This window comes from Haliaeetus leucocephalus, unplaced genomic scaffold (assembly GCF_000737465.1).
Source record: "Haliaeetus leucocephalus isolate CR32 unplaced genomic scaffold, Haliaeetus_leucocephalus-4.0 Scaffold373, whole genome shotgun sequence".
Lineage (NCBI taxonomy): Eukaryota > Metazoa > Chordata > Aves > Accipitriformes > Accipitridae > Haliaeetus > Haliaeetus leucocephalus.
This window is the reverse complement of record NW_010972809.1, coordinates 7,646,552-7,668,246: the sequence shown is the minus strand read 5'-3', so window position 1 is coordinate 7,668,246 and position 21,695 is coordinate 7,646,552. Positions and strand designations below refer to the sequence as shown.

The window sequence follows — 21,695 nt, the reverse complement described above, 5'->3', positions numbered from 1 at the left end:
CAGGCATTATGGTACCTAACTAAGCCTCCCTTGTTTTTGGCATGGTTGATAGTAGTTGCTAAGTCCTACTCTCTGAGATAGATCTTAACTGGTTTGTCTTCTTGAAACTTGTTCTGGAATTTGCCTTAAACCACACTGGTTTTTGTTGGTTGTTTTTTTTTTTTCTCTGCCACATCTGTAACTTCCTAATTTCTTGATTACTTTTTTTCTTCAAAATTTCAGCCTCCTAATATTAGTCTTCATAATCTCTTAGAGGCTGTGGTTTCATATTAATATATTGGTGCTGCTGAAACAATATGTTCCCCTTAAATATCATAGTGCTTATTCCAGTGCTTCCTTAGCTGTCTCTTCTGACTAGCAATAGTATCAGTATTGCTACTTGTACTTTAATCCAGGTATGTATAATTTCTGTAAAGAAAAAAAAAATCCAGTACTTTATAAAAGCAGATTTTTACAGGGGAAAGTAGCTTTTGAGGATTGGGACCACCTGTAACTAATAATCCTGGCTTCTATACTGACTTGCTTTGTAGCCTGAGGGAAGCCACTTTCACAGCTCTGCACCATTTTCTATGTATGGCAGCATGTGTTAACTACTTAATTAGTGCTTTATGGAGTTATCAGTTTAGGGGTTTTGTCTGTGAGATTTTTCCCTTTGACAGACTGTTCATAAATATGACAACAGTCAATGAAGTAGAAAGCCTAAATTTTAAAGAGAAGCTGATTGCTTCCCTCAGCAATATGAATAGTACGTACCCAAACACTACCCGTGCACGTGTGATCCATCCTGCTGCGTAAGGGCAACTCCAGTTCCATTGCCTTGTCTGTTCACTGCTTTTGGCTGTGGTTATTTTCTTGTGATTTATCCTGGGCATGGTTTGGGGGCGGGGGGGGGGGTGGTGGTGTTTATTTTTATTTGCTTGTTTATCACTATATTTTTTATTTCAAAATTTGGTGAAAATGTGTTTATGGTGGGCGTTTTCCCAAGACTCATGGCCATGTTCAAGATCTTTGCTATCTGTGCAAATCGCACAACGTGGAGAACCATACCATTTGTACTGGGGTCGAGCTGTGGGGCAAGATGATGTGAAGACAAATGCCTCCTGTGTTTTCTAGTAGTTGCCTGCAGTAATATGGGACAAAACCTAATTGAGGAAGGATATCATGTAAGTTTTCCTCACGCAAAGCATCTGATCCAAGTCTTTTATTCTCAGTAGTCTCCTACTGATGACTTTAGGACTTTCTCTGGGGTTTTTTTTGTTGTTGGTGGTGGTGTTTTTTTTTTTTAAATTATTATTATTATTTAATGTAGGAAGAATAAAGAATTCTGGATATTTTCCATGAGTTCTCCAATTCAGGCATGTCCTCGCACACTCAATGATCCTAGCTAGTATTGCCAAAAAACAAACAGGAGAGATCAGATTCAGCTTGAGAACACAGGTTGTATTTACTTCTTTCCATCATACCTCATTTCAGCTGTTGCCAGTAGATCATACTTGGGATTTATTCCTCTCCAACAATATAAAAGGACAAATTTGGCAAGGTGAATTTCTGAATTTCTTTTTCAGTTCAGAGCATCTAAGTATCCAGCACCTGTTACAGGGGATACCCAAAGATACCTTTCATCATCCTGCTTTTAATGTGGGCTTATTTTCCCAGCATATTGGGAAAACTGGTGGAGAGATTGCCTCTAGAACAATTTGTGAATGCCTCTTTAGATGTGGTGTAAATAGCAGTTGCGTACTCTAAAGGCAGGGTCTTTCAGAAATCTTCTTGGCTCAAATCCTTGACTCTCCGGTGTGGAGACTACTTTCTGTTGAGTACCTCTGAATCAAAGGTAAGAACCTGCTTGGCACATGCATTTCTGAATGTGCTGTTCGTCAGAGGTCTCTAGAGCTGTGTTTACACTTCCCCGAGACCTCTAATCTTCTTTTTACCCATACTTTCTCTCCTGGGTGTCAATGCCCAGCTCTGTTGATTTTTTTTTGCTCTGCAGTCCTTCAAGCAGCAGACGTGCTAGAGGAGCTGGCAGCCCTCTTGCTTAAGTGCAAGGTTCAGGACTAAACACCCAGCACTGCAATATTTATTTTTTTGTAAGAGGTACCCAAAAGCCTCAAGTGAAGACTCAAGAGACTCCTCCTTTGTGCTTCCCCTTCCCACCCCAGCCAGTTATTTCTGTCAAGGTCAGTGATTTCTGTTAAGAGGGTGCTGCTGCAGAACAGAGTGCCTGCGTTAGTAGCAGCCAGCAACATGTATTGCAGGTTACCCGAGTACAGGGTATATAGCTGGCCCTGTTAAGGCACTTGTGTATTGGAAGATGGCCTCTCTGCTGCAAGCTCGAATGGCTTCAGGTAATCTATTCATTGGCCACCTCTTAATGAACCTGTTGGTGAATATCCCACAGGAGGTTGAGACATCTTCTACTAATAGCAGACATTAGACAGTGACTGGAAAGACACATGTACCTCCTTGAGGTATATATGTAAAACCAGAGGTGCTTCTTCCCAGCAGGGATGCTCACTCCAGATGCTCTGAGCGCTTGGAGCTTGGGGTCTCCTGTAAAGCTTAATACGTACACGTCAGGGTCCTGAACCTCTGAAAGTCCTCCAGCCCTCTTTGTCTGCTACTTTACTGCATTGAAATGTTTTTGTGGGCAGCTGTGAATGGAGCTCTTGCAAACTCCGGTATTGAAAGCCTCATCTATGTGATAAGAATGAAATGTGAGTACTTATTGACATGTTGTTTTCAAAAAGAAGATAAATGAAAGTATTCTGCCAACATAGTGGTGCTATACCCGTCTATCTAAATCTCATTAATAATTTAGCTGAAATGTTTTAAAACAAGTTTTGATGTCCTTTTAAGGAATTATGTCACGCATACATGGCATGTATATGTTCGTGACTATACAGGAAACTGCCTGGGATGTCTTTTGGCAGTACCTGTTCTAGGCTAGCCTTACGTTAGCGCACTCTTATTCCACAGGAAGAGAGCCATTTTTTAGATCACTTTGGGGATTGGATTAAATTGCAGTGAAGTGCTCTTAATATAGAATGTGTTCACCTCAGGAATTAGTGTGAAATAGCTGGGTATACTTCAAGTTTAAACCTTAGCCTATTTTGTGATGCCTTTCCTCTGTAGATGAGCCCCAAGAGATGTCCTTACTTAACTCTCAAATTTGAGAGCATTTCGAATGAATGCTGTGGTATCATAACCTGCAGCTCCAAGAATATCAAGATAAGAGGGTTCTTGCCTATGAAATGTTCCCAGTATTAAAAGGCCTCAAAAAGGAGTCTGTAACCTGGGGAAAGTTTTTTCTTATTTGTACTCTTTGTGAGAAAAAGAAATACAACTAACTCTTTGCTTCTCCCATCAAATACTTTGGTGCATGCTACTGTGAATTATGGCTGGAATTTCTTGACTGGAGTAATATCAGAGGCGCTTAGGAATTTTCATGTATATTTTTTCCTTTCAGCCACCTTGAATAGCAGCTAAAATGGTGAGAATGATCATGTGCACTGTTTTCTCTTTGTCAGTAGTATCCTGACTATAGATTCAATGGAATAAAAATCACTCCAAAATGAGTCTAAAACTGCAGTGGAAAGGGAGAAGACAGCAATCCTAATTTATCTTGATGCCATGATAAAGGAGAAAGAGGATTTGTTGACCTGAGCAGTGTTTGTTTATATGTTTCTGGTGAAATAATAAGAATGAGATGTATTTAGAAAGCCTTTTGCACTTGCTAGGAGGGGGACATTTTTTTCCACTGTAAGACTGTGGAAAGTTTACTTAATACCTTATGCATAAAAATGCACGGTTCCTTGTTGAAGATAGTAAAAATTTAATCAGACTTTTTAAGAGATTTGTTGCCAAATTACGTATTATTAATGTTATCCTTATTGTTTTTATGGGCATGATCTTAATAAGTGTTAGGTCTAGTATTTTGTTATTCCCATCTTTTTAAAGTATGTAAACTTTCTTTTATTCCCACTTATATGACTTAAAATAGTCAGACTAAGGTAAACCTATTTAACTTGAAGGTGGAGAAATGCCATTTTCTCTTGCATTGATTGCCCACTTTCAGTAGTAGAATTTCATGTTTTGATTAATTGCATTTTTGGTTCGCATTACGAGTTTATCTTTACATGGATGCTTATGCTCCGAGAAGGAAAGACATTCAAAGGCAAAAATAATTAAATAGACTATAACCTACTAAAGTCCAATACAACCAGTAATGTTTCCCTCTTCCTAACAGTATCATTGTAAACATATAAATATATTTGATTGATGCTGTAAGTAATCAAAGAAAACGAGAAAACTCTCTACAAGAGGGAAGAAATGGCCGCTATAGACCATATTAATGTGACCATGGCAGCCAAGATAAAAACTGGTGTAGGATGGAAAAACTTTTGAGTAGAGAAATATTACCAAGGGCACATGTGTGTATGTGTTTATCTTCTCATGTTAATTTTGTCCACGATAACAGTGTCCTGTAAGAAATGTAGATTTTATAGGAGCAATGCTTCAAAGTGACATTTAAAACTAACACCTATACAAAATATATGGAAAAGAATAGGAATTAAAGGGCATGAGAAAAGGGCTTTTTAGGAATTGAAGATAGATATTGACAACCAACCCTGCCAGCCACTGCAGGACGGTTTACTGCTGAGTTGTAGTTACCTGTTGCTGATGTTTCACGGAGTACTACTGCAATAATTTGCCAGTTAATCTGTGCACAGAAAAACCCACATTCTTTGTGTATGGAAAAGTGACATAATTGCAAAAACAACAGAGGGTGGCTGAAGAACATCTAATGGTTCCCTGTGTCACTATTTCCTTGAAACAGAATCAAGGAGCGGCTAACACTATTAGAAAAGATAAAGTTACAACACACACACACGCTCCCTTATTGGGAATAAGAGTTTTGAGGAGGTTTCAACACCAGCGGCAGGGTGCCACAGTGATCAGCAGCCCATAATTTGAAGAAGTATTGCCCTTTCCCCACCTGTCTCCTCCCAGGCATCTTTGGGGATGCCTGTTCTAATGCTGGAATATGTGCAGCCTATTATTGGTCACACTGTTTTGTGTGCTGCATCGATGTAATACCATATTCTGGAAGGATTTAAATTAAAGTGTATCTTTCTTTCATAAATGACCTATACCTTCTGAACACTATTTCAGAAACACAGAGCAAACCAGTATTTTAGGTGAAATGTACAATAAATTCAGAATTTTTTTTCTTCTTGCAAATATTTATAGTGATGTTTCAAAGGAAGCTGGGACTTTTGTTTGATTCCAAAATATAAGTGCTGTAAATACATATACTCAAACAAAAATGAACACATATGTAGGGGTTTTTTAGAGCCTCATTTTGAATTTCTATAATCTGTGCCAATACACTACAATTCTAAGAAATAATTTCTGTGTAACTGCTGAAGCAGAGGTGGAAAAATTACTGGAAACTGTTATATATGATGCTTCCATTGCAGTATCACTGTCTGGGGTTGGTGTCTCGTGTGAAATATTTGATGTAGTGCAGAGTTAAGACTCAAAGCTTAACAGTATTTATAGTTAGACCTTGATAGTACATATGAACATGTAGCAAAACACCACTGTTTGCAGCCAAAAGGGGAACATGAGGCAACCTGCAGTGGACAACTGACGTGAAGTCTTGTGGATTATATGTACAGGGGACTATAAAGTACTGAAAGTATAGAAAGGACTTAGGAAAAAATACAACTTCTAGCACTGATTTTTTTTTTTTTATTTTAATTTTAAATTTTTCCCAGTCAGTTTTGCAGATCATATTTTTCCCTTTCCAGTACTTGAGTTGTAATCAGTTACAAATACAGTGTTAGTTTTGCAGTTAACACTGTAAGAAATTGTTGTTGCTGGTGTGTGTTCATTTGCTTATTCAAGTGGGATGCTTCTTATTAACCATTTTGTCACTTGGTGTAAGAGAGGACATGGTTGGTGCGTGAGGGTACAGGAAAGATGGAGGGTCCCTGAAGCTCCTTGTGAGCACTGCAGACTTACCTGAAGATACAGAGTGATTTTGTGACTGAGAGATTACTTTCAGCACAGATGAATGCCAAGCAATGAGGAGGGGACAAAACAGACTTCTAGGCAAAGCTTTGCCTATAGCAAAACATAAAACTGTGCCTGGACAATGACTGGTTCCTGGCTATGTGTTATTGCTCAGGAAAAGGCCATTGGGTTTGTTTTGCTTGGGTAGTTTTCTGCAAACAGCTGCTCAGCGCTAGTTTAAAAAAAAAAAAGGAAAAAACCCCCAAAATTGTTAGAAATTATTATGGAAAGGGAGCAGATGACAAAAGAGAAGGCTTGAATATGCCATGTTATAAATCCCCATCTTGAATATTGTGTGCCATTTTGGACCCTGTTCCAAGATTTAGTAGAAGAGGCATGGAGAATGACAGGCTTGGGCTGGCTTCTGGAAGAAGAAGAAAGGGTAAATAAGATTGGGCCTAATAAAGCTGGAGAAGGCATGTGATGAAAGGGATGAAGAAAGTAAAGATGACAAAACCATAGTGGTTTCAAAAGTAAATTGGGCAATCCCATGGGGATAAGGATTTAATTTACACGGGTTTGGGTGCAGCCTGTGGTTCTGGGCATGCAAATTTTAGGAATTGCTAAATTTCTGGTGGCTGGATTTGGGGAAAATACTCCAACAGCATCTGTCACACCTCTCATCTTCTTATGCTTGCTCCTTAGACATCTGTGCTAAGCCTTTCAGAAACAGCGTACTCTGTCAGACAAACCTTTGAATTAAGCGTACCACCACTAGTACATGTGTACTTAAGAAACATGCAAAAGAGGCTTGGCTGTTTTTAGAGCACCTGTTTGGATGTGTCCCCAGTGTTGTTGCAGGGAGGGGAGTGTTTGTATTCAAGACTTGCTACGTGAGCTAAACTGAACTTCTCAAGAATTTGGGAGATGGTAACAGTTGGGCACGAATAGCTTAGAGAAGAGCTTGGGATTTTAACTTTTGGATTGTTGTGAAGTTGTGTGTTACTTGGTTTGGTTTTAACTCTGTTTATCTAGATGTCTGGCATCATGCATTTTAATTGTTGCCCCCCTTATATTTTGGCGAGGTGGCTTTTTTTCTGTCTTCTGCCAGTGGAATGGGGATGATGATACCTTTGCTGTTCTGCCCCTTTTCCAACTTCTGTATTTTGTGTCCGTCTTCGTTTTGAATAAGACCAGTTCCTTTCTTATCTGTTGCCTGTAACTTTTTTTTTCTCTAAGAGCAGCTGCTTGAAAATGGTGACTGTTATCAGGTTTTGATCAGCAGCTGCAAAAGCAAGTAGTCCATTTCGTTTTGCATCTCTTATTGTGAAGCTTTGCACAGTAGTAGTATGTCTGCACCTTTGAGAAGATCACATTACATTAACAGTTTGCAGTTGGAAGGGTTTTTTATAGCTATAAGAGCTGTTTGTTTACCTCTTAAACAAACATAGTTCTGCACTAGTTGACAATATCCAGGGTAAATTGTCTTTTTTCCAAACCCTTATTGGTTTTGGAAGGCTCAGTTTGAAAGGAGAAGGCTGTGGTGTTTTGTTTCTTTGATATGCTCTCTCCATTAACATATTAAAAAGCAGAACTGCTTTTGGTTTATTACAAAATCTGTATTTTAGAATTGTAAAATATAGTTGCAATTAACCTGAAAATAAGTAACCTCAATGCCAAATTTTCACATGAGGAAATCTATGGCAATACAGTTAATTCTCTCTGGCACATTTTTAAATTTTCATCCTCATTCGCTGCAACATGTGTCCAAGACTGTCCAGTGATGCAAGCTTTGTCTATTTATATATAGCATGAAGCACTACTCTATGGCTCTTAGTTGTCTCTTCACTTTTGAGGACCAAATGCCAAAAGAAAGAGCCCCCTACACTTTAAGGTGTGGAAGGTCACAAACTTACAGCAATAACAACAAACACTAACCAACGTATTTTAACTCTGTCGGTGCTGTTTTCTAATCCATACCAGCTGGGCAAGTCTCCCTGTGCAGCGGTATGGTTTCTAAAGCCATCAAGTTTTTGATTCCAGTCTAAGTATCCTAAAAGTGTGTTTACAAGATTGGATGTGGGAGACTTCTTCCGTGGAACTGCAGCTGTCCCTCGTTTGCTGTTTGAAACTGCAACTATTGACAAGTGCAGACAGAGCTTATATAAAAACTCGGAAGGTCTCTTGCCGATTTGATAAGCATGAAAAGTGGTGTGTGGTGTTTACATCTTGGTCTCTCTTGCCAAAAGTTTTGTCTCTCAAAGTATATAATCATTGTCTCTTACATCTCAGACGTAACTTTCTGGTATTTGAGTATGTCTTTGGAAGTATGAGTTGTGGGAAAAGATCTACGCAAAACTCTTACACAAGTTTACTGACTTTTTTTTTGGTTTAGTCTAGTCTATTGTGCTATCCTGGTTCTCCACTTTTTTTCACTGTGGCTAGGACAGAAGCCATAAAATCTTGTATCAGGGTTTAGAAATCAGAGGTGATTTCAGTTGTTTTAATTTCTCTTCCCTGTGGAAAAACAAACCATTGTGGCCGGTGATACCATTTCATCTTGTGTTCCTAATGAAATATGGGGCAACAGTGGTGTTCCTGCAAATTCCCTTTGAAGGGAATTCTTTTAAAGGAATGTAATCAACGTAGTGTGGTTTGCAAGGGAAAAGTATAAAACACATCCTTCATCAATATCATATTTGGTATGCATCAAATTTTTATTTATTCTGCTGAAATGAAAAAAGGAATTTGATACGCTGTGAAAAATTTAGGAATAAATGTGAAACTTCTGTGGCAATATAAAATATTTATTTTCCATTTCATTTTGTTCACCTCTGTTGTCTCTGAGACTGATCACAAACTGAATTCAGTTTCTTACTCTTCACTTGATTTTTCTTCAAACAATTGAAAAATCTTGAGTTGTGTTTAACTTCTTCACAAAAGTGTTATGGGAAGAGGATTAAATCACTAACACGACAAGAAAGACTTTAAAAAGTAAAATAAAAACTTATTATTGTATAGCTCCTTTGACAGGCAACTTGCCTAATTAATCATAACAGATATATTTATTTTAAAATATTTGATATAAAGACTTCATTTATAGCTGAAGGCAGCTTCTGAAATACAAATAGAAAAATGTATGATGTTCTGAATTTTAATTTCGTTAGTCTTTCTCTTAATATCTCTCATACGGCATACAGGTCCAAGTAAGCAACATTTGAATACAGTTAAAATGTGGAGATATAGGATGTTCCAGTTATTTAGGTGAGCTTGTTTAATGTCTTCACTAGACCCACAAGTGTTTGAAGTATTTTGTAAAATAAAAAAAAAAAACTGAATTAAAAATCATAGCTTTGCATATTATTAGAACTCTAAAAATATAGCTTTTTCAGAAAGATAATGACAAATTGAGCAAGATACATCAATGGCATTTAATTAACTTATTTATATGTGGTTTAACTGTACTTTTTAGGACATCATATGCATGATCTTCTGAAGTATCTGTTTGTGAGATAAGGGCTGTGGGTTTCCAGCAGATTTTAAAAATGTCTCAGACCTCAGTTTTCAGGAAAAGGCTTTCAAAACTTTCCTGTCTTGGCCTGTAACACATTTTTCCAACATTTTTAGCACTACTGTCCCCGCCCCCACGCGTACTCCATTACTTTAATCCAACAAATGTTATGGAGATTTTACATGGAGACTTTAACATACAGATGGATTATAGATCCAAGATGTTCTCTTATTTTCTCTTATGAATGCTAATTATTCGGTATTATGTTTCTAATGTGGAGTACAGAAAAACCTGTCCCTTCTGTGTCATGAGGAATGGCCTGTTTACTTGCATGCCTTCAAATTCCGTCCATTTAAGTGACTGGGAACAAGACCAGAAAGACATAATGCTCTATTTGCCAATTCTAATAGCAAAAATTGTTTAGACTTAAGAAATATCTCATTGTCTATGAATCCATTAAAATATCCATCACTGCATGGGTCTTATTTCCCTCTCACAGAACTATAGTCTGTATTTCTTCATTTCCATTTTACTTTAAAGACTGTTATGCTTTATATGATCTTGTCAATCAAGTTCTTTATTTTGCTTATTGTAAGTGTCATTTTCTTCCGTATATTAACGTCTCATGGCATTTGAAACAAAAGGCTTCTGCTTTCTCTTTGCAATTTTGATGCTGTTAGATGACTTAAAGATGTTGGAAAGGGAGAAAGCAGAGTGTTAACCTACTGAAGTGCATTGGTATTAGAAATGTTAAATAAACCTTTCCCTCCTTCTAAAAATAGGTATATGATGATTGGTCTGTTTGGCTTGTTTAAAATGTATTTTCTCACAACGCTAAAATGAATTTGTTGGATCCCTTTGCTACTTCAGTTTTGCTCTGTGCAGTGTGTCTATTTCTGTAACATTTCAGCAACTTCCAGGGGACTGAGTTTCATGTTTACTGTGTCTTCTTAGTATGACTAGCATGTTTTCATGCTTATAGGGATTTTGAAACTGCTGAGCTAATAAAATGTAATTAATAGAATGTTATTGTTTAAATTATTTCCAGGTACATCCACCTTTATGGAAGCATTAGCAGCCAATGGTACAACCAACATACAGACATCTGTAACAGGAGTCACAGCCAGCAAACGAAGGTTTATTGATGACAGGAGAGATCAACCTTTTGATAAAAGGCTACGTTTCAGCGTGAGACAAACGGAGAGTGCATACCGGTACAGAGACATTGTTGTCAGGAAACAAGATGGATTCACACACATTTTGCTGTCAACAAAATCATCTGAAAATAATTCACTAAATCCAGAGGTCTGAACAATTCTGATTTTTTGGGGGGGAAGGGTGCTAGGGGAATTCTAAGTCCTTGCCTCATTTATGCCTGTTATTCAGGCACCAACACCCAAAACAAGATTCAGGCTGTTGCTTGCAAGATGTTAGACATAGAATTGACTTTAAGTGTAATTCAGTTGAGTTTAAGAACGATGTTATCTGAACATGTAGATGTCTCTTATAAGACATGTGGCGATTTACGAAGTGCAACTTGAAACAAGCTTTGGACTGAATTAAGGTTCTTTTTTTCTGAACTGGCTGCATATGCCATCTGCTGTCCAAATTACAGAAATGCTGAATGAGTGCTTTAGTTACAGATAACATGCAATAGATCTTTTCTTAATGATTTTGTTATCTTAGTCTAATTAAATTTTTGAAATGCAAAGCTTCTAATACTTTTTTAAAACTCTCTTATTTTTGGATAGTGAAAACAGTTAACTTTTCTAATATGATGGTTGAGTGGATCCTAAGGAAAAATGAAAGATGTCAAAGAACCCATGGCAGGAGGAGGGGAGAACAGTATGCTACTTTTTAATGATGGAATAAGATGATTCTAATGAATTTTTGATTTTTCAGGTAATGAAGGAAGTCCAAAGTGCACTGAACACAGCAGCTGCAGATGACAGTAAACTTGTGCTGTTCAGTGCAGTTGGTAGCATTTTCTGCTGTGGTCTTGATTTTATTTATTTTATACGACGTTTAACAGATGACAGAAAAAAGGAAAGCACTAAGATGGCAGAAGCTATTAGGTATGTAAGATTACCTTCAATCATCTGAGTGGGTATTCTTCATCATGTAGTCTGGCTTGTTTTATGGTTTTTTGTTTCAAAAGCCTTTAATTCAACAAGATCTCCGACATTGACCTGTTAGGTAATATACTATGCAGCACTTTTTTTATACTCCCTGTCCCTTTCTATTTGGGTTGTCATTTCATACATTGCTGTTTTTACTACTAAAATTTATGAAAACTGGTAGTATAGTAATACTCCTCCAGTTGAAGCCAATTTTAAGACTTAAACAGCCATAGGGTTTCAGGAAAAATCTAGTACACAAAAATATAAGATCTGCATTGAATGAGTAACAGTATAGTACATTCACAGCAGTGGAATGATGGATATTTTAGAGGAGTAGGTTAGAGTAGGTGAACATCATCCCAATGCTACATACCAAACCTAAGGTTTAAACAAAACGAGCTGAACTAACATAAACTAGAAGAATATATACAGAAAAAAAAGTATGGATCTTGGAGACACATTTTAACAGTGCAAACAAGCAGCTTATCATTTGAACACTGGTTTTGAGAGTCTGGGCTCTTGGATTAGCTCTTGTATGCTTCCAGAGTATCTATATTCCTTCAGAGACCTATGTTCTGTTGTTGTTATCAATATTCACATCCCTAAAAAAGGCCTTGTAACATGTAAAGCCTGTTTCATTGGAGGCACAGTTAGCTCATTGAGATTATGATAGTTACTTTTTTCAAAGGCAATTTTTCAATCATTCCATGTAATAGTTGCTCATGCAGTGACTTCAGATGTGGCCAGGGGACAGAGGCTCTTAACACTCGGCTGCTGTCACTAGTTTAATTCAGGCCCTTCCAGAAGCCCGATTTGTCAGGCTGATTATTCATTGTTAATAAAATGGATAAAGGTAACCTAAAGCACCTATGACACACACACACCCCCTTCAAGTATAATAATGGTATTTTTCATATATATGCTAGAGATGGTAGTCTCTGGAATATTCAGACATGATTAAAATTATCTTAAGTCTCTGGATGGGATGTTTGTATGACAGCTTGCATAAGATGGTTCCAGAATTTTTTTTGCATTCATCTATTTCAGTTCACTAGAATGAGTTAAGAAGCATGATAACCTTTAGTGATGGATGTGGTATCGTGAAAATGTCCTGTTTCACAGAAATACAAGAATGTGTTATACAGATAAAGAGCAAACTTCAAAATTGCCACTAAATCCCCCCCTTTTTAAAATTTTGATAACAATCCCATATTTCAGCATCTAATACTGAAATGAAAAATCATCTGTCATTCAGAGCAAAGGAGTGCTTTACAGGTGCTGACAACTGTATATTGTACATTGTATTCTAATCGGAAGTTGTCATGTACTTGAAGTAAATATGGACAACTTCTTCATTATATGTGGTAGTTACTGAGAAATGTCTGCACCTCAACTTCAATGTTTTAGAAGTCTCTACTTAGTCTAATGCATGGTACACACACATGCTTACTTTTTCCTAAGAAGCTCTTGAAGGTATTAACTATTTGAGAATGGAGAAGCATGTAAGCATCCATACTTTGTGAGTACTGGAATGAATTGTCATTTTATCTTGATAATGAGGATGAGAACACGCATTTGTAACTTAATAGCATAGCACCCATGGCACTATGACCAACCAAGAGAGGGAAGATGAGGAGGGGAAGTTTACAGGTGTGAGATACATGATAATGGAGCTCTACTATTTATGGCTTGTTCATCATTTAAAAAGGCAGATTTATTTATGAAGAAAAGCTGTCTCCCACAAGTCCAGAAATACTCCTTAAGGAAACTCATTAATGCTTTGCCCATCTTCACTTACACCTTCACTTAAAAATATAGATACCTTATGCCAATGTCATACGTAAACACAGTGAAGACCAAAGCAGAGCTGTAACCATGGTTTTGGTGCCCAGAGGTGAGTTATGACTACAGCCTCATCTAAGAGAGGGCTGTGAGGCATGTGAATATACCACAAGTGCTGTATCAGCTGGTGCTTGTAGGAGGGGCATTAAATCCACACCTACCCAATTACTGTGCTTTGTTGGGCTGGGAGAAATTCTAGGCTTTCACAGAATTGGAGACTGGTTGAGATTAGAAGGGACCTTTGGAGGTCATCCTGTTGAACCTGCCCCTGCTCAAGCAGGGTCACCTAGAGCAGATTGCCTGGGACCATGTCCAGGCAGGTTTTTTGAGTGTCTCCAAGGATGTAGAGTCCACAACCTTGCTGGCTGCCTGTTCAGTCACCCTGACAGTGAAAAAGTGTTTCCTGATATTTAGTGGGAACCTCCTGTGTTTCAGTTTGTGCCCATTGCCTCTGGTCCTGTCACTGGGGACCACTGAAAAGAGTGTGGCCCTGTCCACTTTGCACCCTCCCTTCAGGTATTCATGCACATTGATGAGATCCCCTCTGAGCCTTCTCTTCTCCAGGCTGAACGGTTCCAGCCCTCGCAGCCTTTCCTCACGCAAGAGATGCTCCAGTCCCTCAGTCACCTTGGTGGCCCTTTGCTAGACCATCTTCAGTAGCTGCACATCTCTCTTTCACTGGGGAGCCCATAACTGGACACCAGTGCTGAGCAGAGGAGAAGGATCACCTCCTGCAACCTGCTGGCCACTGGCCAACACTTGTAATGCAGCCCAGGGTACCATTAACCTTGTTTGTCACAAGGGCATGTGGCTGGGTCAAGTTCCACTTGGTGTCCACCAGGAACCCTAGCTCCTTTTCTGCCACCCTGCTTTCCAGCTGTTTGGCTTCCAGCATATATTGGTGCCTGGGGTTGTTCTTCCCCAGGTGCAGGACTTTGCACTTCCCCTTGTTGAACTTCATGAGGTTCCTGTCAGCCCATTTCTCCAGCTTGTTGAGATCCCTCTGGATGGCAGCATGAGTCTCTGGCGTATCAGCCCAGTTTTGTATCATTGGCAAACTCACTGAGGGTGCACTCTGCCCCATCATCTAGATCATGAATGAAGCTGTTCAACAGTACCGGACGCAGCACTGACCCCCAGAGGTGCAACACTAATTACTGGCCTCCAACTAGACTTTGCACCACTGATCACCACCCTCTGGGCCAGCCATTCAGACATTTTTCAGTCCACCTCACTGCTCAATCCAACTCATACATCAACAGCTTGTCTGTGAGAATCTTATGAGAGGCAGTGCTGAAAGCCTTGCTCTGAAGTCTAGGTAGACAATATCCACTGCTCTCCCCTCATCCACCAAGCTAACCACCTCATCGTGGAAGGTTATCAGGTTGGTTTTGAAAGTAATGTTACTGTCGAGATTAATTATTACTGAGCTTTCAAGGGCTGGTATATTTTACTCTTTATACATATGTAGTGAGTGCATGTTTCTGTTTCTCTTCAGGAATTTTGTGAATACTTTTATTCAGTTTAAGAAGCCTATCATTGTAGCAGTAAATGGCCCAGCCATTGGACTTGGAGCATCTATATTGCCTCTGTGTGACGTGGTCTGGGCTAACGAGAAGGCTTGGTTTCAGACACCATACACTACTTTTGGACAAAGTCCAGATGGATGTTCATCCCTTACATTCCCCCGGATAATGGGCCTGGCTTCTGTAAGTAGCTTGCAGGGTAGGGGCTGACAGCTTCACAATGCAGTTGTGATAACTTATCCAGACCGATTTCAAGACTTTCTACCTTTGCTGTGTTGTCTTTTCTTTATTTTTTTTTTCTTTCTCTCATGAAAACCTTTCATGAGAAACCGGTATTTATAGCTTCTCTGCTCCATGCTGCTACAACCTAGTCTTCACCTGCATGCACAGAACAGAAAGCAGGCACAGGACCTAATCCCAGGTCATGGGCACCCTTAACTCTGACAGTGGCAGAAGGGTTGTGTCCTGTGTACCAGGACACACCTTCCCTGCTGATGCCTTGTGAGGACCAGCCACCAGTGTCTTTCATTCAGCACAGCATCAGAGTGTAGCAGAGAATGGGCTGGTCTGCACTCAGTGTCCTTACATAGCAGAGCACTGTGTCACCAGCTATTAGCAGTCTCATGCTAGTATTCAAAATAAGTAATTCAGCTTTCATGCACTTGTTCTCAAGAAGTCCTGCTGAACTTCCTAGATCTCTGCTGATGTTTAACACTAGCGTGTTATGCAGGAAATAGTCACTCCAAATCACCTTTGTGAAGGATTTTTTTTTTTTTTCAGTCTTGCACTCTTATTTACAGTAATGCTGGATTGAAAAAAAAAAAGGTAATGTTTTGCACCATTGCTGAAAACATAAGCCATGTAACTTAGTATCCCTTTTCTTGCTTTCCAATTAAAGAATCAAATGTAACAAAAAGCTATTTTAAAATCTATTAGTTACATTATTTTCATGTTGCTTGCTATTTTTTATGCTCTGTTCTTTGAAAACTGTTAGACCTATGTCCCATTCCAATATGAAGTTGAATAGTAACAGTATGAAACAAACACTTGTAGCTACACCCATTTTTCCTAAATTACTGTTTATTATAAAAGCCAATTTTTCCCTGTAGGTGTTTATTAATTTAAAAATACAGATTATGATATATTAAAAGCATCAGTATGAACAGATCTAATGACTAATCGTGTGATGTCTGGATTTAGTTATTAGAAGAGAACAGAAAAGGTAACTGAAATAGATTAACAGTTATAAGAGTATCTTTAATATCTTAGCATGTTTCAAACTACTGATTGTTCCTTTCCCTTTTTATTTGGCCATTTGTCCATCCATCCATTCATCCATCCATCCATTCCATCCATCCCCGTCCTTTAGAGACTTGTGGTTGTCACTTTTCGTTTCTCCAGAAGTTGTATAAAAACACAAGAAGCTCTTCCCTAGTATACTCTTTCATGTGTGTTTGTGAATGCTCTCATTTTTCAATACGAAGACTTAAATTGAAATCTTCCAGTGATGATAATTCCATAATATTCACTGCAAAAGGGAAAAAAATGTCCACTGTTTTCATACTATCCTCAAGCCTCTGCAGTACAGCAATGTCAATGCTGTATGGGACAAAGTTGGACTTTAAGCAGCAGATTCCATGAAATATATTCAGAATCCATACCAAACATTTTGATAAAGTAGCATGCTTTCTATCTGTAAAAGGGAGAGAGAAGTCAGCAGAAAGATGGTATGAGACAAGAAAAATTCGGGGGGGGGGGGGGGGTTAAAATATCATACAGAAGAAAGAATTAAGGCCTCTGTATGCATCATAAAATTTGCTACAAATGCATTCAGCAATATTAGTTCCACCCTTAACTCTTGTAAGTCAAATTCAGTGCATTCTTTTTATTATCAGCAGTTACATTTGGAAATGCTTTCCTATGGGTCAGTCTTGGCTGGTGAGCAGGTCTGTCAGAGAGGTTTTTTTTCTCACAGAACTTGTTCAACAGAGTTAATTATTACAGGAAATCTGAATCCTTAGGATTCAAAACTGATGCTGTATTGGAAATACCAAGGATTTTAGAAGGATTCTTAAACTTGGTATTTGAGTTTTGAAAATAATCTATTATAGAGATTAGTCTGTTTGAGGAGATATGTTACTGTGTGTCTGCTGTGGAGTTCTTGGTCTGGTTTTCTGGTCCTGGATATAAATTAGCACAGGAGCCACGTGATCAACTTCACACACTGGGAAGTATTTCTTAGGCTTTTCTGTCAGTTATAAAGGATTCACATTTCCATAGTGCCTGTAGTCCACATCACAGCCAGGGTCTCTGGTGTCACAGAGACCAGCTGCCTCCTGATCATAGCGCAGGGGGGCTGACATGCTCCACAGCGGCTAATGCCTGCGGGCTTGCACAAAGGTGGCCCGTGAGCCTCAAAGGACTTGCTGTAAAAGAGAGACCAGAGGATGTCCTGGTGAAGTTCCTCTGTGGAAGCGGAAAGGCTGAGTAGAAAATGAGAATCTTGTATTGATGAACTATTTTTATCATCTTCATTTCTATTGCTGTATTATAGTTCTTGGAAACTAACCACCAAGCGTGTTAATTTTCACAGCAGATACAAGGCACGATTATATGATTAAAACCTGTTTAGTAGTGAGTCTAGCACATGCTGCGTGTAGATCAAAAGTGAAGATGCCAGAGCAAAACATTTCCCTTCGAAACCCATCAACTGAGAACACTAATGGGAGTGCTCATTTCATGTGAGGTTTTCTGCTAACGCTGTGTTACAGCTGGCAGAAATAAGATACCTGCACCATTACTATTTGTGGTTTTTCACATTCAGGAGACCACAGCAGTTGCTACTGAGTTTTAGAAAAAAATTATTAAGGTTTTCTAGCATTCATTTTTATCCTTGTTACCAAAGATACATGTGAAGAATATGTAGACCTGAGCAGCTGACTTCAATTTCTGACTTTCTTAACTCCCAGTTAGACTGAGTTCATGTTCTTATCTTTAATATAAATGTTAAGTATCTTTTAAAATTATTTGGGAAGAATTTTTTTTTCCCCACATCCCCTTAGGAAAATGATTCCTGCTTTTAGACAAGTTTGTATATATCACTGATTTTTTGCTAGTGTTTCAGGTTAGTATCATTCACATATAATCTGGAAAATTAGAAGGGATAGTTGTGACAGTTAATGAAACTTGTATATTTGATTTTTGCTTTCATAGAAGGTAGAACTATAGTGGTATATAATTTGTACCTTTAGTTTGAGGCTTGGGTTTGGGTGGTTTTTTTTTCAAACTAATATATCTGAATCACAGCTTTCCATAGTAACTTATGAAAGATGAGCTGATGATAAACTTTATGTAAAAGATCCTAGGAAACATCTCTTTTTTTTTTTTTACATGCCTAATGGACTGGGAGTCAGCAGCTTAAATGGCCAGTAAACCCCAGACTTTGTATTTTACTACAAAGGGGCAAGTAATAGACCTCTTAAGTTTTCAAATTTCTTCATGTGTAAAATCGCAATACTAGGAACACTACCTACAGTAATTAGATAACTTGAGATCCTTAACTGAAAGTTGCTGTAATAACTACCACAATTTCCAATATTAGAAAACATTAAAAAACTCAGAATTTTGTATTCAGAAATGCTACACCTGTCAGGTTTGGGTGTTTTATAACAGCCTTATTTCCCATATTCCCAGAGTCCAGTGACAGCTTTGTCATATTTTCAATGTAAATTAGTCATTAAGAAATAGTAAAACTGGTTTTTTAAATTTTTTTTTTTTTGAGGTTGACAATTACTCTTTTTAACCTTCACTGGCTGTTTCTGTGCAGATGTCACTGCAAACAAAAAGTTTAACTATGTAAGAAACTTCACTGAAGGTAGAATTACAGTGTAAGCATAAATGGTTGTAGGATGACGTTTTAATGGGGAAGCTGATAATTAGTGAAGTGTATGATAATTACAAATCAAAAAGATTTACAGAACTAGAGGTCACCTTACTGCATAGAATGTAGTACTTTGTTCTGTACCCTTAAACTATGTACAAGAACTTTTAAATGTGGGGGTTTTTTTAATAAGACTGCTAAATCAGCTTTTGAAAGGATTTTATCAGTTCAATATTGAACTCTTGAATAAAATGGGAATGTTTATTTTCTATGAATTTGATCAGAAATTGGAATGTATCCTACTCATTTCAGTGGGTTCTGGAGGTCAAATTCTAAGATGATCCAGCTATCTGAAATGTTGTATCATAAATGAAATACTGCTGAAGATGTTTGAGAAGTGCTGAAAAGAAACCATATATTTAGGTTTCAAACATTTTAGTACTAAAAAACACTTTAGTTGCAAAATATTTAACTGTTCTTTTCTACCAAGACTGGCAGTTCCCAGGAGGTCTACTACCAAAACTGGGTTATCTTTATAATTTACAGATAATGAGATTTTTAGCAAAGACTTCACTGCTACAACTAACATTATTATAAAGCAAGCTGGTGTATTCATTGCTGTTTTACAGATCTGCCAGGCATTATAACCTGTTACCACCTATAGAGTTAATCAAGTCAGCAATACTGCAAGAGAGCTAGAGCTAATGAACATTCATGAATGGGAAATGACAAAAGATGTTTTCACATTTAACCCTTAACCATAGACCTCTGTATTTTTATAACTACTCACATGGTATAGCCAACAACACCAACCAGCTATCTGTAGGCAAGACTTTTTCTTTATTAATTAAAAGTTGGAAGAGCTGTAATAAAAGTATTTCAAATAGCGCAGGCATTTTCCTTATTTGTTTTGAACATTTTTTTCTTTAATGAGTTTGTCTCATTACATTTCATACCAGAAGTAACTTTTTATCCCTTCAGGCCAATGAAATGTTGTTCAGTGGAAGGAAGCTGACTGCGCAGGAAGCTTGTGCCAAAGGACTCGTCTCTCAAGTGTTTTGGCCGGGAACATTCACGCAAGAAGTAATGGTTCGAATTAAGGAACTTGTCACGTGTAATTCAGTTGTAAGTTTCCTTTATTTTCTTACAGTACATTTTTATGATTAGATTAATAAGAATTAACCTAAGTATTATTAAACTACATCATTATGTCCTTCTAAGAAAAGACCATTTTGATGAAACAAGGACTGCATTTTGGTATAGCAATACCTTTTAACTCATTCTTATGTATCTTATTGTTTCTGGGGTTTTGAGGACTTTTTTTTTTTTTAATTTGTACCTGACTCTTCTTTATCATATGCCACAGTACATGGTGGTTAAGAACATTAAAACAGCACTGGACTTTTCCTTTACAATATATTTTGGTTTTAACATAGTTGCATAAGTCCAACTTACTCTAATCAACAGTGTAAACTGTTGCCCTAAGAACTGCACAGAAATGATGAGTTATCTTGAGATGTAATTTAAATTACCAAGGAAATAAATGCAGTCTTTGACATTATGTTGAATTTACAGTTTTATGAGTAATACTTAGTGCATTTGTGGTTGTGTGCACTACTGGCAGTTGCACAAGATAGCTAAATCTGCCACTGTTTGATGCTTTCTTACAAGAAGAGATGCAGTACAAATTAACTGTTCTGTGCATTAGAAATTTTGGATTTTGAAACAGATTATTAGTTTTCTAAATGGAAAAGCAAACAAGATTTTTCAGTCTGTTTTAAATGCTCAAGAGATTCAAGGTCTTGCCTGGTTATTTGAGCAGTTCTGGATAATAGTGTTATGATTAGCCTTCACCAAAATGGAATTTTCTCTAGTTATCAGTATCATAGTTATAATTTTATGATTTCATTATTTTCCACATTTTTGGGTACTTGTAAATTGTGTTGGTATAGGGTAAAGGAAATCCTGTGTGACACTATGAGAGAGACTCTGAGAAACACTTCTTAGGGTCATAGTATGTCTGTGAATTGACAAGCTTAAGTTCATAATCAGCTTCAGGATTCGTCCATATAAACCTGTAAATGCACATGTTGCTCCATTCTCATGTAACACTAATCCACCTCCCTTTTGGTTTTGGCCTAGGTACTTGAAGAATCCAAAGCTTTAGTACGTAATATCATGAAGGTGGACTTGGAACAAGCAAATGAAAAGGAGTGTGAAGTTTTGAAGAAAATCTGGGGCTCAGCACAAGGGATGGACTCAATGTTAAAATATCTGCAGAAGAAAATTGACGAGTTCTGATGAGATGCCCATTGACACTGGAATTGTATTTCTTGGACATCAGGGCAAACAAAATATGCCCATTTACAAAACCTATATAAACTCACCCCTTGCTCAGCTTGGGAACAGGAGTGGACCCCCCTCCCCTTTTATTGTCAAGGGGTTTAAAAGTACTGTATCACTTAAATTTGAACAAAAACTCCTTTCTCCCTGATTGTTACATATAGATATATATACACACACAAGTGTATGTGTGTGCATATATATGTCTTTATATATATATATAAAAATGTAATATGTGTGTGAGTGTGTATGTAGACACACACACACAAGCTAAAAAAAAAAATGATAGAGTGCACTACCAAACATCTCTTTTAAAGGCTCTAGTTTTTGTTATCTTTGGCTAGTACTGTATCAAATAGAGAATGGATTAAAAAGTGAATGGTGTTGCATTATTTTCTGTGTGGCCGGGAAGTCTGGAATAACGCTTTTTCTTTTTCATTAGAATACAGAAT

General features: G+C 37.7%; 1 protein-coding gene across 1 annotated transcript in view; it reads left to right on the top strand.

The window, feature by feature from the left end:
* CDYL (chromodomain protein, Y-like) overlaps positions 1-21,466 on the top strand; it is a 56,204-nt gene extending 34,738 nt beyond the window's left edge. The window contains exons 2-6 of the mRNA XM_010573269.1: positions 10,581-10,837; positions 11,435-11,607; positions 14,993-15,203; positions 19,882-20,025; positions 21,043-21,466. Of these exons, the coding sequence (XP_010571571.1) occupies positions 10,581-10,837; positions 11,435-11,607; positions 14,993-15,203; positions 19,882-20,025; positions 21,043-21,201 (944 nt within the window). The 3' untranslated portion in view covers positions 21,202-21,466. The remainder of the gene's footprint in view (positions 1-10,580; positions 10,838-11,434; positions 11,608-14,992; positions 15,204-19,881; positions 20,026-21,042) is intronic.
* The last annotated feature ends 229 nt before the right edge of the window (positions 21,467-21,695 follow it).